At 44.3% G+C, this 14,464-nt stretch overlaps 1 protein-coding gene across 3 annotated transcripts in view; it reads left to right on the top strand.

The window, feature by feature from the left end:
* Window positions 1-14,464, top strand: part of LOC115101912 (agrin-like) — a 492,981-nt gene that overhangs the window by 309,189 nt on the left and 169,328 nt on the right. For all 3 annotated transcript variants that reach the window (XM_065005557.1, XM_065005556.1, XM_065005558.1), the window contains one exon: window positions 13,708-13,929. In XM_065005557.1, the coding sequence (XP_064861629.1) occupies window positions 13,708-13,929 (222 nt within the window). The remainder of the gene's footprint in view (window positions 1-13,707; window positions 13,930-14,464) is intronic.

Raw genomic sequence — 14,464 nt, 5'->3', positions numbered from 1 at the left:
TAAGCCTGAAGTGGTTCAGTCTCCATCGTCTGCTGCCTGTCACTGGCCGGCCTTTTGTCACTTCCCGAAAGCTCTAAGAGCGTCGACCGTGGGATGGTTGGAGAGCGAAAAACTGGGATGATGGGGGTGCCATGGCTGTCACTATCCCAAACCCACACACACTCCTCTCTTATTGGCCGTGAGATGGTGCTAGTTTATCGATCAGTCACGCCACAAGCCGTATGGAGGGCTGAAAATATTTCCATATATGACACCTAATCGTGAGTGAGGTGACAACCCCCCTAATTTGACTGGCATCTGCCCTTTCACTCTTTGTATCCCTCAAGGGCCACTTGTCCCCCATGAGGGGGCCACAAACTTCCCTAATCATACGGACACAACCAATGTTCCCTCTAAGCTGCTTGTGCTGCAAGCAGTAGCCCGAGACCGTTGCGCTACTCCCCTGGGACTGCTGCGCAAAGCGCAGAAGAAATATCAGCCCACGGAGAGGCGCCCACGGAGAGGCGCCCACGGAGAGGCGCCCACGGAGAGGCGCCCACGGAGAGGGGCACGAGATTGAACCTAACGCAACTTTGTTGAGTTTTTCCTGTTAACACTATCAACGTTTCACTTTAATGTGGCAATTGTGATCGAATCAACACAATATTTGCCACTTTCAATGCAGCATACCGAAACAAACTTCTCGGACCAGTGCGGCATAACCAATCACAGCTGCAGTAGGCCTATTTGCAAATAGACCATTGCCATATATGGATCTCTGCCATTTACTTTTAACTGGACTGTGTTTACAGCTGTGGTCGTGAGTAGATGCGTTTGTTTTGAGATCAAAGCAAGAGCTGCATGTAGCCACGTATTCGTTTTGTTTATAGTCTTTTGCTAGTTATTGAGTTATTAGCCCGGTTATAGATTATTTGTATTCAGCAATAGGAGAGTGATTGCTTTCTGCAAGAGCACAACAAGTCTACATTTCTAGACATCTTTGAAAAGCTAGTCAGGTAAAGAGCTTTTGTCTTAAAGGGGCAGTGTTGAATTTTGAGACAGGCTTGAATAAGCTAAGTAGCAGAGAGTAGCATAATTAATGCATTTTATTTTGTAAAGCGGTTTCTTGCACCAAACAACCCAACAACATTTTCAGTCACCTCCTTGTCTGAAGGACAAGTGGATAAACAGGTTAATGTAAAGCCCTGCTTGTTTTTTTTCTTCAAAAGTCTCATGGAATGTAGGCCTACATTGAACACCACACTACTACTGTAGGCTGAATGATAGAACAGCTATTTACATGTTAAAATGTTATGGGATGCATTTTCTCCATTGTTTTTGATGGTAGGCCACTCTGGTAGGCCTACATTATGATCACATAGCCACAGTAGCCTACTTGGTCACTGTTAAAACTGTAACTTAAAGCAGGTCTAGCCTCAGTGTTCACAGTAAAACTGTAACTTAAAGCAGGTCTAGCCTCAGTGTTCACAGTAAAACTGTAACTTAAAGCGGGTACAGCCTCAGTGTTCACAGTAAACCTGTAACTTAAAGCGGGTACAGCCTCAGTGTTCACAGTAAAACTGTAACTTAAAGCAGGTACAGCCTCAGTGTTCACAGTAAAACTGTAACTTAAAGCAGGTACAGCCTCAGTGTTCACAGTAATACTGTAAATTAAAGCGGGTACAGCCTCAGTGTTCACAGTAATACTGTAAATTAAAGCGGGTACAGCCTCAGTGTTCACAGTAAACCTGTAACTTAAAGCGGGTACAGCCTCAGTGTTCACAGTAAACCTGTAACTTAAAGCGGGTACAGCCTCAGTGTTCACAGTAAAACTGTAACTTAAAGCAGGTACAGCCTCAGTGTTCACAGTAAAACTGTAACTTAAAGCAGGTACAGCCTCAGTGTTCACAGTAAAACTGTAACTTAAAGCGGGTACAGCCTCAGTGTTCACAGTAAAACTGTAACTTAAAGCAGGTACATTCTCAGTGTTCACAGTAAAACTGTAACTTAAAGTGGGTACAGCCTCAGTGTTCACAGTAAAACTGGAACTTAAAGCGGGTACAGCCTCAGTGTTCACAGTAAATGTGCGCTGGGAGTTGCACAACATTTTCACAACGTTCAAGACCTGAAATTTGGTCAGTGTCGTAAACAATTTGAGAAACACTGGACACAACCATTTTATAAGCTGAAAAAGACAATGTTGCCCTGTTTGATATATAAGCCCATATGGTCTTCCACGGGAATGTGTCCGAGGTCAGTCTCTCATGAGATGAGCCACTTTAAAGATGAATGGCGGTGGATTGTGAGTGGCCAGTTCATAGCATTCCCCAGATGCTCAGATTAAAAAAGCCCAAGGGGCTTAAGATGTGTCTGCCTTAACCCAGAGCGCTCAAAGACAGTTTTTACTGCAGCGAGACAGGGACACATTAGATGGTACAGCGGATCACAGACAGACACACAGACAGACAGTGAAGTACTTAGTTAGATGGTTAGATAATTGGTTTGAATACCGTTTGAGAGCGGTGCAATATTGGCTCATTGTTTGTGTGCGTGTGTGTGTGTGTATGTGTACATGCGTGTGTGTGTGTGTGTGTGTGTGTGTGTGTGTGTGTGTGTGTGTGTGTGTGTGTGTGTGTGTGTGTGTGTGTGTGTGCACATTCACTCTCCTCCCAGAGGTTAACAGAGAATCACTCAGCCAGAGAGACATTGTCATTGACAAAGAGCTTCGGGGAAGGAGGAGAACTGGGGAGAAAAGTGCACCTACGGTGACACCCTGTATGCACACATGACTGTAATTCGCTTTGGATAAAAAGTGTCTGCTAAATGGCATATACACAAGCCTCTCCGCTGAATATTTATAATTTGCATGTTGATTTGATTAGCATCTCCGCCACGCGACGACACTAGTCAACAATAATAGACTGAGTAGCTATTAAACCCAGCGAGGACCTCCAGTGATGTTTGGTAATGAATCTAATTAGTGTAGTTGCTCTGGGAGTCAGGTTGACGGTATGGCAGGGGTACTAGGGATTATATTTAACGTGGCCCATAGCGGACTGAAGTGTGTGTGTGTGTGGTGATGAGTGTGTGTGTGTGTTTCAGTAGTGGCAGAGTTGTGAGCAGTCACCAGGCCTTATGGGTATAGCAGGGTTCTGCTTTGGTGAGCCACCCCTCCCCTTACCCTGTCTGTTGCTTCCTTCCTTCCTTCCTTCCTTCCTTCCTTCCTTCCTTCCTTCCTTCCTTCCTTCCTTCCTTCCTTTTTCTTTTTTTTTTCTTTATTTTTTCTTTCACCTTTATTTAACCAGGTAGGCTAGTTGAGAACAAGTTCTCATTTGCAACTGCGACCTGGCCAAGATAAAGCATAGCAGTGTGAACAGACAACACAGAGTTACACATGGAGTAAATAATTAACAAGTCAATAACACAGTAGAAAAAAAAGGGGGAGTCTATATACAATGTGTGCAAAAGGCATGAGGAGGTAGGCGAATAATTACAATTTTGCAGATTAACACTGGAGTGATAAATGATCAGATGGTCATGTACAGGTAGAGATATTGGTGTGCAAAAGAGCAGAAAAGTAAATAAATAAAAACAGTATAAAAACAGTATGGGAATGAGGTAGGTGAAAATGGGTGGGCTATTTACCAATAGACTATGTACAGCTGCAGCGATCGGTTAGCTGCTCAGATAGCTGATGTTTGAAGTTGGTGAGGGAGATAAAAGTCTCCAACTTCAGCGATTTTTGCAGTTCGTTCCAGTCACAGGCAGCAGAGTACTGGAACGAAAGGCGGCCAAATGAGGTGTTGGCTTTAGGGATGATCAGTGAGATACACCTGCTGGAGCGCGTGCTACGGATGGGTGTTGCCATCGTGACCAGTGAACTGAGATAAGGCGGAGCTTTACCTAGCATGGACCTTCCTTCCTTCCTTCCTTCCTTCCTTCCTTCCTTCCTTCCTTCCTTCCTTCCTTCCTTCCTTCCCTCCCTCCCTCCCTCCGTCCCTCCCTCCCTCCCTCCCTCCGTCCCTCCCTCTTCCTCTCTCACTATGTATGTGTTGTGTGCCCTCTGTGTGGACCACCATGCCAATGATGCCCATCTGCTGTGTGGTGGCCTGCTTTACCTTCCTTCCTCTCCTCCCCCTCTCCTCTGTACATATACATGTCATGAGATGGAGGAGCTCATCTTTGTACAGTGGTTCTTCCTTTAAGAGTTACGAGCTTATGCTGCAACAGTTAGTGGTAGATGGTGGCATTCTGTCATTGCATCACACCTTCACAAGTGGGATTTAGAACGCTGACCTTTTGGTAGTCTAAACTGTGGCACAAATTGACTTTTCGTAAATTAATGTAGGTGTTTTCAGCTTGAGAGTCTATCTTCTCTGGCACTAGAGTCCTGCATCAGGCAACAACAACAAACAACTGTTGGTGGTCCTGGAGTTAAGAGAGAACTTGGATAAATTCAATGGGGGAATTTCACTTGACATGTGGACTGACGATTTTCCAAAAATAGGCACGGTGGGCTTTTGGTTTCTCTCCTTCTAAAAACAGAAATAAATCATTCCAAATAACAAACTGCCTTTATTTACAAATTAGTAAGAATGTCTCACCCCATGTTCAAGAATGGCCTTTTTTCCTTTATTCAGATTATAACCGCTGACATTCGACGAAATCATCTCCAAAATATTGTTATTTTTTAAACAAGCCATAGAAAGTTTCAGTTTAAACCACCAGAAAATACAGAACAAATAATACAACAAATATTGTGGTTAAACTCAAATGTACTAATTGATAAAAATGTATCAATTGGAACCTTTATCAAGTGGAAGGGAGGAAAAGTAAGAAACGCAATCTTGTCTGTCGGAAAATTGTGATAAATAAAAATATATACCAGTTTCATTTAAAGACCAGAAAATTGACACCTGTGCCATATAGATCGCAAAATAGTTAGGAAGAGATTTTCGATGTAACGATTCCATGGCACATGGTTTATGAATTCACACGCAATTTTCCATTCCACCTGAAAGCCCTAATCTGCTCACTTAAATGAATAGAGATCCTGGTCATGGTGCTAAAGAATGTTGTACAGGTGGCCGTCTAATGGGAGGGCCGGCCCTGTTACCTGTTTATTTTCCGGGGCTTTCGCGTTCAGCGTAACACAGGCGAATAGCACTGTGATAGCCAACCCTTGATGGGCTATCAGCAGGACAATGCATTGTTTTCTAACCACATCTGGATGGATCCAAAACAAATTACTATGGGAATAAATATCACTGAAAGACAGAAATCGTGGAATAAAGTAGGCTAATGAAGGCAACACGTGGTTCCTTACTGGAACACCCAAAGTCATTCAATTGTTATGATAGGATTTGGAGCAATAGCCAACCTGCGTGTGGTCAACTATTTCAGCACCGTTTCACGCTGCTCTGAGACAAGCATGGGGACTGGTCTTGATAAATCAACAAGATTTCTATTTTCACTGAATCTCCATTTGGGTATTGGTTAGACTACAATTAGGGTGTGGAAATGTTAGGATTATTTTGCTGTCACTTAGTAGCCTACTCCCAACCGGTTCCATTATACAGAGCCATATTTTCCTGACGGAAATCCTGAGGGTTTCCTTTTTTCCTTTTTCTTGGACTAGAATGGCAACAATGGCTGACACTTCAATAACATGAAATAGAATTCTGCGGCCACCCGCAAGCTGTGCTGCAGTACGACACAACTTTTAAAGGAAGAACCATAGTATGTGTTCCCTCATTGTTGTCTTTCTCTGTCCTCATTTACTTTAGCTTTTTCTATATTTCCCTCTTTTTATTTCCCCCTCTTCTCCCACCCCCTCTCTCTCACCCTCTGTTTCGCTGTATTTCACTTCATCTGTGTCGTCTGGTAGATAAAGCGTGTTTGGGGTTTTAAAAAGCAAGTGGAGGACTAAGGTGTTTGTTTTTGTCCCCTTGCAGCCATTACTCTGTGATAAGTGCTCCGTAGCAGGGAAACAGGGCCCGCGGGCCTTCCTTTCACTATATGCTAATATTTAGCCTTTTCTCTCCCGTTCTGGCACCTATTTTAATATGTTCTATAAATGTTTTCACTGTTAGCGAGACACGGGTGGGAGCCCCCCCCCTTTGCAGCACCGACAAAACTGAGTAAGGGCGCTTCCCATTTGGCTGCTTCTCTACAATGGTGGCACTGACACCCGCCTCTCCCTCACCCGATTGGCTACTGACAGCATGGGGAGGGGTTTTCTCTGATTCTTATCGTGACATTGGGAGTAATCCTGAAATGGACCAGGGAGCAAGGAAGATTCCAATCTACATATGCATGAGTAGGGAGATGCTCGACCACAAAAATATAATCTCCCTGCTTTTACATCCATATGTACAGCGTTGAACCGCATACATTACCCACGCAAACACGGCTAAGAACATGACACTCCATCTCTCCTGGCTTATATACAGAACGCCCGCCGAGTGCATTCAGCTCGCCTCTAAATCTTGACTAATGTGACAGTTTAGTGAGAGAAGGGAAGAGGCAACGCCTCTCTTGGGGAAAGACGGGCAGCGGAACATTTGTGGTTGTGGGGGGGTATACATGTAGCAGAACGTCTGTCAGTGGGTAGGCCAGCGGCAGTAATGGTTCTCTAAAGCAATCCATAGTGCTGCATACCAGCAGCACACCAGAAGCCCATTTCTTCTGACAAGAGTTTTAATCCCCCTGGTTTTAATCTCGGGGATGGCAACTATATAAAATATCAGACTAATTAAAAGGAAAAGGAAAGCAGGGGAGCGAAGGGAGGGAGCATGGCCTAGACTGGTGGGAAAAGGGCACAAAGCGGAGGCAGAATTCAGACTCCCAAGTCGCCACTTCTGAGACAGACACATTGTCCTTCCGTAGAGAATCCACTGGGGTTTCTTTACTTCAGCTAGGAGCAGAATTATTGATCAGAGGAGAGTTACTCATCTCCAAGACCACTCCTGCGGCGATGCACTCACTTACAGCCATCTCTCCACGGCACACCTTTTTCTCTCACTTCTTTGATTAGATTTGTGGCACTCTGGATCTTACACACACACCATTGTCTTGTCTCTTTCTTCTGATAAACACAGAGGGGACATTAAATAGTATGTGTGCAGTTGATGCTTGTATGTGACTGACTACTGCAGCCTCCCAGTATATGTCCTGCTCTCCTGAGGCATATGACTGCGAAAGCTCCAGTCCTTGAACAGCACAGCCACCACGACCATCACTACCCAGGCCTCCGGGATGGCAGGCTGCCGTTTCCAAGTCTCCCTCACTGTTTCCGAAGGAGAAAAGACGCTTTCAGTTCCTTAAGATTTTTTTCCCCGACTGAGAATATGTAAGCCATCTCAATTACCAAAGCCGGGTATAAGGGCTGCTGGACGTTTCTCAAAGTCTGTAATCTTACACTCTCTCTCCCCACTAAGATTATTTCACCGAGAACTGTGGGAGTTTTGCTTCTTCTATTTAATAAATCTGGAATAAAAAAAATGTGCCTCCAGAAGGATTGCGCATTAAAGAATAAAGAGCTTTTTGGATTCTTTTCATCTTATTTTTTGGTGTAAGAAACAAAGAGAACCAGGGACAAAAGCGTTATCTGAGACTGCAGTTGCATGTTAGGGAGCCGGGCCTTGGGAAATGGGTCGGTGAATCCATTTGAAGGCCATGAGTGTGTGTGTCGATTGCCCTCTGTTTCCAGCGCTACATACACACAGTGAGAAAAGAAATATCAGGCAGAATAGCTTTTTCTGAATCTTGGCAAAATTAGGCACAGTTCCACTACTTATATATTTACATGCCAATTTCGCAGCTCTTTCGAACCACCGGCGTTCTCGCAACACAGAAATCAATAGCAGTGTTCCACTGCTTAAGCCGCAACATTCCAATTACAAAAACTGAGAGCCTTGTCTCCTCGCTCATCCTTGCACATGATCAGTTTAGATTTGTTAAATTATGGTTGCCGGTGGGCAATGCTCCTCACACCAATATCAGCCAGGCCCTTTGTCTTGTTGTTTTGCTGTTCCCTTTTTCTTTAAGTGCCGAATCAAGGTTGCCTTTCTTGTCCTGTGAAGAGACACTATAACACTGATGACAGCCTAACAGCCTGAACGTTTGTTCTGCACTTGTTGAAATAAAGAAATAAGCATAGAATAACTTAGAAACGTTCTTTGTTGTGTGCGGACCCTCTACATAGCAGCCAAACTACACCCCAACACAATGGTGAGCTGGGAAGCCACCACAATCCTGAGATTTTAGACATGATGCTATCTATCAAACTGCTACATAGGGCCTCTCTCCCTAACAGCTGGAGATGACGTCACTGGTATTCCATGGGCAAGATAGCGCCACATAGGTAAATTGCCTTCTGCTATCTGTTGATGATTGAACCTAGAGCGCAAGGCTGAGGCCCAGGGGAGGGGAATATTAAGAGTATTAAATGCACCAGTGCTTTCAAAATGAAACGGCAGTGATTTCTTAAACGGAGCACTTGTTGAGATGCTAGTCTAATCCCATAATAATCAGGGTAATGACGGCTCGCTGGGAAGCCGCGGATCAAATGCATCATCACATCCTCTTCCCCTGGCTTATAATCTTTCTCCCTAACGGCCGACATGCCACGTTATGCCCCCACCCGCAAGACATGTCAATGAGCCTCCCTCGCATGGCTTCGACACCTTGCATAATTCTCCTGTCCGCTTGGCTAGATGAGGACATACGTCACAGTCTCCCGTGGCTTTGGGGTTTCAACTGTCAATCCATTCCAACCACCCATTCAAGAGAATGAGAGCAATCTGCTGACCATCTAAATGTCATGCTTGAAAGAATGTGATCATAAGAAGGAGTTCATCTTCATGGGCGATTTCAATATATACTTGGAAAATAAAACTTGCAGGAAAAAACTCAAAGAAATCACAGATGATTTCAACCTGACTCAAAAAATACAAGGTCCAACCAGAGTAACACAGTCATCCGATACTCAAATTGATCTGGTGTTTACTAACAGACCTGATTGAATAACTAAGTCCAGTAACTTACTAACTGGCATATCTGACCACAATGTTACATTGGTGGTTAGAAAGCTCACTAAAAATACATTTAAGAACCATATTAATGTGCAACAATACAAAAAAAATCCTGAAAAGCGAGCAGAGTAACTATGACACAGCAGTAAGTCAAATTGACTGGTCTGATCTGTAAAGCAATGAAGACAAAATATTGCGCTTAAAACAGGCACTTTTTTTTATCCAATAATGAAATAGTGCCCCCATAGCTTCAATACAGGTAACAAGTGGAGGACAAAGGAGCCTCTTAAAGAAGACGTTACAGGTCTGTGAGAGCCAGAAATCTTGCTTGTTTGTAGGTGACCAAATACTTATTTTCCACCATAATTTGCAAATAAATTCATAAAAAAATCCTACAATGTGATTTTCTAGATTTCTTTTTCTCATTTTGTCTGTCATAGTTGATGAAAATTACAGGCCTCTCATCTTTTTAAGTGTGAGAACTTGCACAATTGGTGGCTGACTAAATACTTTTTTGCCCCACTATATATCGACCTAACCTGAAAGTTCGCTCAGCAAGAAAGAAGCCACTGCTCCAATACCGCCATAAAAAAGCCAGACTACGGTTTGCAACTGCACATGGGGACAATGTCCTCTGGTCTGATGAAACAAAAATAGAACAGTTTGGTCATAATGACCATCGTTATGTTTGGAGGAAAAGGGGGAGGCTTACAGGCCGAAGAACACCATCCCAACCTTGAAGCACGGGGGTGGCAGCATCATGTTGTGGGGGTGCTTTGCTGCAGGAGGGACTGGTGCACTTCACAAAATATATGGCATTATGAGGACGGAAAACTACGTGGATATATTGAAGCAACATCTCAAGACATCAGTCAGAAAGTTAAAGCATGGTCGCAAATGGGTCTTCCAAATGGCCAATGACCCCAAGCATACTTCCAAAGGTGTGGCAAAATGGCTTAAGGACAACAAAGTCAAGGTATTGGAGTGGCCATCAAAGCCCTGACCACAGCCTATAGAACATTTGTGGGCAAAACTGAAAAAGCGTGTGCGAGCAAGGAGGCCTACAAACCTGACTCAGCTACACCAGCTCTGTCAGGAGGAATGGGACAAAATTCACCTTATTGTGGAACGCTTCTGGAAGGCTACCCGAAATGTTTGACCCAAGTTAAACAATTTAAAGGCAATGCTACCAAATACTAACTGAGTGTATGTAAACTTCTGACCCACTGGGAATGTGATGAAAGAAATAAAAGATTAAATAAATCATTCTCTCCTATTATTCTGACATTTCACATTCTTAAAATAAACTGGTTATCCTAACTGACCTAAGACAGGGAATGTTTACTAGGATTAAATGTCAGGAATTGTGAAAAACTGAGTTTGAATGTTTTTGGCTATGTGTATGTAAACTTCCAACTTCAACTGTATACGACATTTCCTTCCTCTGGAGGCCGCCAAATTATAAATGCACGTCTCACATCTGAGATATTGCCTCACATGCTGGTCACAAGCAGGAGCTACTATTCTGAAACCAATTGAATCACTCAACAAACAAAAACTTACCACCATTGTCATATCATTTACAAACATAATTGATTTAGTCTGTATAGCTTTAAGCAGTATGTAAACTCAGCATACGGCTTAAACTCAGCTGTAAACTCAGCAAAAAAGAAACGTCCCTTTTTCAGGACCCTGTCTTTCAAAGATAATTTGTAAAAATTAAACTTTCCTTCACAGATATTCATTATATAGGGTTTAAACACTGTTTCCCATGCTTGTTCAATGAACCATAAACAACTAATGAACTGGCACCTGTGGAACGGTCGTTAAGACACTAACGGCTTACAGACGGTAGGCAATTAAAGGTCACAGTTATGAATACTTCGGACACTAAAGAGGCCTTCAACTGACTCTGAAAAACACCAAAAGAAAGTTGCCCTGTGTCCCTGCTCATTAATGAATGTGCCTTAGGCATGCTGCAAGGAGGCATGAGGACTGCAGATGTGGCCAGGGCAATAAATTGCAATGTCCGTACTGTGAGACGCTTAAGACAGCGCTACAAGGAGACAGGATGGACAGCTGATCGTCCTCGCAGTGGCAGACCACGTGTAACAACACCTGCACAGGATCGGTACATCCGAACATCACACCTGCGGGGCAGGTACAGGATGGCAACAACAACTGCCCGAGTTACACCATGAACGCACAATCCCTCCATCAGTGCTCAGAATTGACATTTACATTACATTTAAGTCATTTAGCAGACGCTCTTATCCAGAGCGACTTACAAATTGGTGCGTTCACCTTATGACATCTAGTGGAACAGCCACTTTACAATAGTGCATCTAAATCTTTTAAGGGGGGTGAGAAGGATTACTTTATCCTATCCTAGGTATTCCTTAAAGAGGTGGGGTTTCAGGTGTCTCCGGAAGGTGGTGATTGACTCCGCTGTCCTGGCGTCGTGAGGGAGTTTGTTCCACCATTGGGGGGCCAGAGCAGCGAACAGTTTTGACTGGGCTGAGCGGGAACGGTTTTGTCTCACCAGTGGTGATGGTCAGATTTGTGTTTATCATCGAAGGAATGAGGGTCACACCGAGGCCTGTACTCTGGAGCGGGATCGATTTGGAGGTAGAGTGTCCGTCATGGTTGCAATTCATCTGATCACTCTTCATAACATTCTGGAGTATATGCAAATTGCCATCATTACAAACTGAGGCAGCAGACTTTGTGAAAATTCATATTTGTGTCATTCTCAAAACTTTTGGCCACAACTGTACTGGTGTCTGGAACTATATTGGAGGGATGCAGCACCATTCTTCCACGAGACATTCAATCATTTGGTGTTTTGTTGATGGAAAACTCTCTCCGGGCACTGCTCCAGAATCTCCCATAAGTGTTCAATTGGGTTGAGATCTGGTGACTGAGACGGCCATTGCATATGGTTTACATCGTTGTCATTCTCATCAAACCATTAAAGGACCACTCATGCTTTGTGGCTGGGGCATTGTCATCCTATGGGGGCGTAGCCCTGGTAGCCAAAGTAATGGCCTGAAATGATTTATACATGACCCTTAGCATGATCGGATGCGTATTACTTAATTTAGTTAGGAACCACACCTGTGTGGAGTTATCCCTCATTTTGTAACGTTTTTCCATTATTTTGGCAGTGACCTGAACATCTAACCTCGACAAGAATTTTGTGGAAGAATTGATTGGGGGGTTGAAGAAGGATAAGGAGGCAATGATGATGAAACAACATTAGCTGGATCACTTCAGATCACATTGTCGTCTACATGTTTCTTCCTCGTTCATCCCGATCCTGACCCACTTCCCAACTCGCCTGGCAATGGCAGAACCGGCACCACACGGAACGCCATCCCACTCCTACCCTCAGAAGCCCAGGCAGTCTCTTTGCTAACCCCCAATTTAATGAAGTTATAGGTTGTATCACATCCGGCCGTGATTGGGAGTCCCATAGGGCGGCACACAATTGGCCCAGTGTCGTCCGAGTTTGGCTGGGGTAAATAAGAACGTGTTCTTAACTGACTTGCCTAGTTAAATAAAGGTACAAATAAATAAATGGTAGTGGAGCGGCCGGAGAAGAGAGTGGCATGCATACACCTTCTCTCTGATGTTCTCCCACTTCTTCAAATCTATCTCTGCCCAGGAGATGGGCTTTGTGAATTATTCATCAGAGAGCTCTCTTTTTTCTTCTTCTCCTCTGTTGCTTTCTCTCTCTCTCTCTCTCTCTCTCTCTCTCTCTCTCTCTCTCTCTCTCTCTCTCTCTCTCTCTCTCTCTCTCTCTCTCTCTCTCTCTCTCTCTCTCTCTCTCTCTCTCTCTCTCTCTCTCTCTCTCTCTCTCTGAGATGCAAATGGCCTCATTTGAAGAACGGCATACTTGGAAACAATTAATCAGCGCCCGTTTACTTCCCCATAAATAGAAAACGACAGTTATTTTCTACCGTTTCTCGCCAATTTTCTATCCGTGCCACAAGTCTATGGTTTCCATATACCTTAGGCTGTGGGTTTATCACACAGAGTGGTCAGTCACCTGTAATTGGCTTTTACAATGTGCTCAGACACCTCTGATTGGCTCATACAGAGGTGTCTGCCACCTGTGATTGGCTCATACAGAGGGGACAGGGCCAATGAGATTGCCTGACGGGAATTGATTGATACAGGTAGTATAAATCAAGTACTATGGATGAGAGTCTGGTACATGTTCAGACTTGACCATAGGTTTGTGCAGGTACAAAAAAAGGGGGTGGGGGGGGTTAGCAGTACTTTCACACTGGGACGGCAGGGTAGCCTAGTGGTTAGAGCATTGGACTAGTAAACGGAATGGTTGCAAGTTCAAACCCCCGAGCTGACAAGGTACAAATATGTTGTTTTGCCCCTGAACAGGCACTGTTCCTAGGCAATCATTGAAAATAAGAATTTGTTCTTGACTGACTTGCCTGGTTAAGTAAAGGTATAAAAAAAATTGATCCGCCAACCCCCTTCTTTCAAACCTTTTCATCCTCCATCAACCTCTACTCTATTTTTAACCTATGCTGAGTACCCCACTCTTCCTGTCTTTAGCCCCCGCCCCCCTCTTTCAACCCCTAACCCCTCAATTCCCATCCTTCTCCTTCAACCTCTCTCACTGCTCCCTCACCCCCATCAATGCTAACCCCAATTGCTCCCATCTCAGATCTCCACGCGCCCAGCCCGTGCCTGGCAAAGGCCTGCGAGTTTGGCGCTGTGTGTGTGGTGAAGAACGACAAGCCCGTATGCGAGTGCCCCGAAGCCTGCCTCCAGACACCCGACCCAGTGTGCGGCAGTGACGGCCACAGCTACGGCAGCCATTGTGAGATGAGGGCCATGGGCTGCACCCTGCAGAGGGAGATCCACATCCAGCACCGAGGACCCTGCGGTGAGTACCAGAATATACAGTAGTACACTATGTCTGTATACTGTACATGACTGACCATGTAACCTGACCAGGAAACAGGAATAACTCTGGGCCCTAGGGTGTAAGGTCATGTGATGTGGTCAGAGATAAACTCCTGGTCTTCAAAGGATACTTCTGGATTTTGGTAATGAGGCCCTTTATCTACTTCCCCAGAGTCAGACGAACTGGTGGATTCCATTTATATGTCTCTGTGTCCAGTATGAAGGAGGTTAGAGGTAGTTTATCAAGCCAATCACCCCATTCCTTCTGCAGGCATCTTTAGATCTTAATTCAGAGCAGATATTTAAAGGGATACTTCTGGATTTTGGTAATGAGGCCCTTTGTCTACTTCTCCAGAGTCAGATTAACTTGTGGATTCCATTTGTTGTCTCTGTTGGGAGGAAGTTGCTAACTAGCTTTAGTGTAAGGACTGGAAGTCTATAGCTAAAGCCTGCAATTTCCCTATTATTGAACTTTCTCGTTGAAGATGCGATGTACTTCCAATGAGAGGGGGAAC

The sequence above is a fragment of the Oncorhynchus nerka genome, linkage group LG20, assembly GCF_034236695.1.
Source record: "Oncorhynchus nerka isolate Pitt River linkage group LG20, Oner_Uvic_2.0, whole genome shotgun sequence".
NCBI lineage: Eukaryota > Metazoa > Chordata > Actinopteri > Salmoniformes > Salmonidae > Oncorhynchus > Oncorhynchus nerka.
Note: the sequence above shows the minus strand (reverse complement) of the source record. Positions and strands in the feature narration are given on the sequence as shown.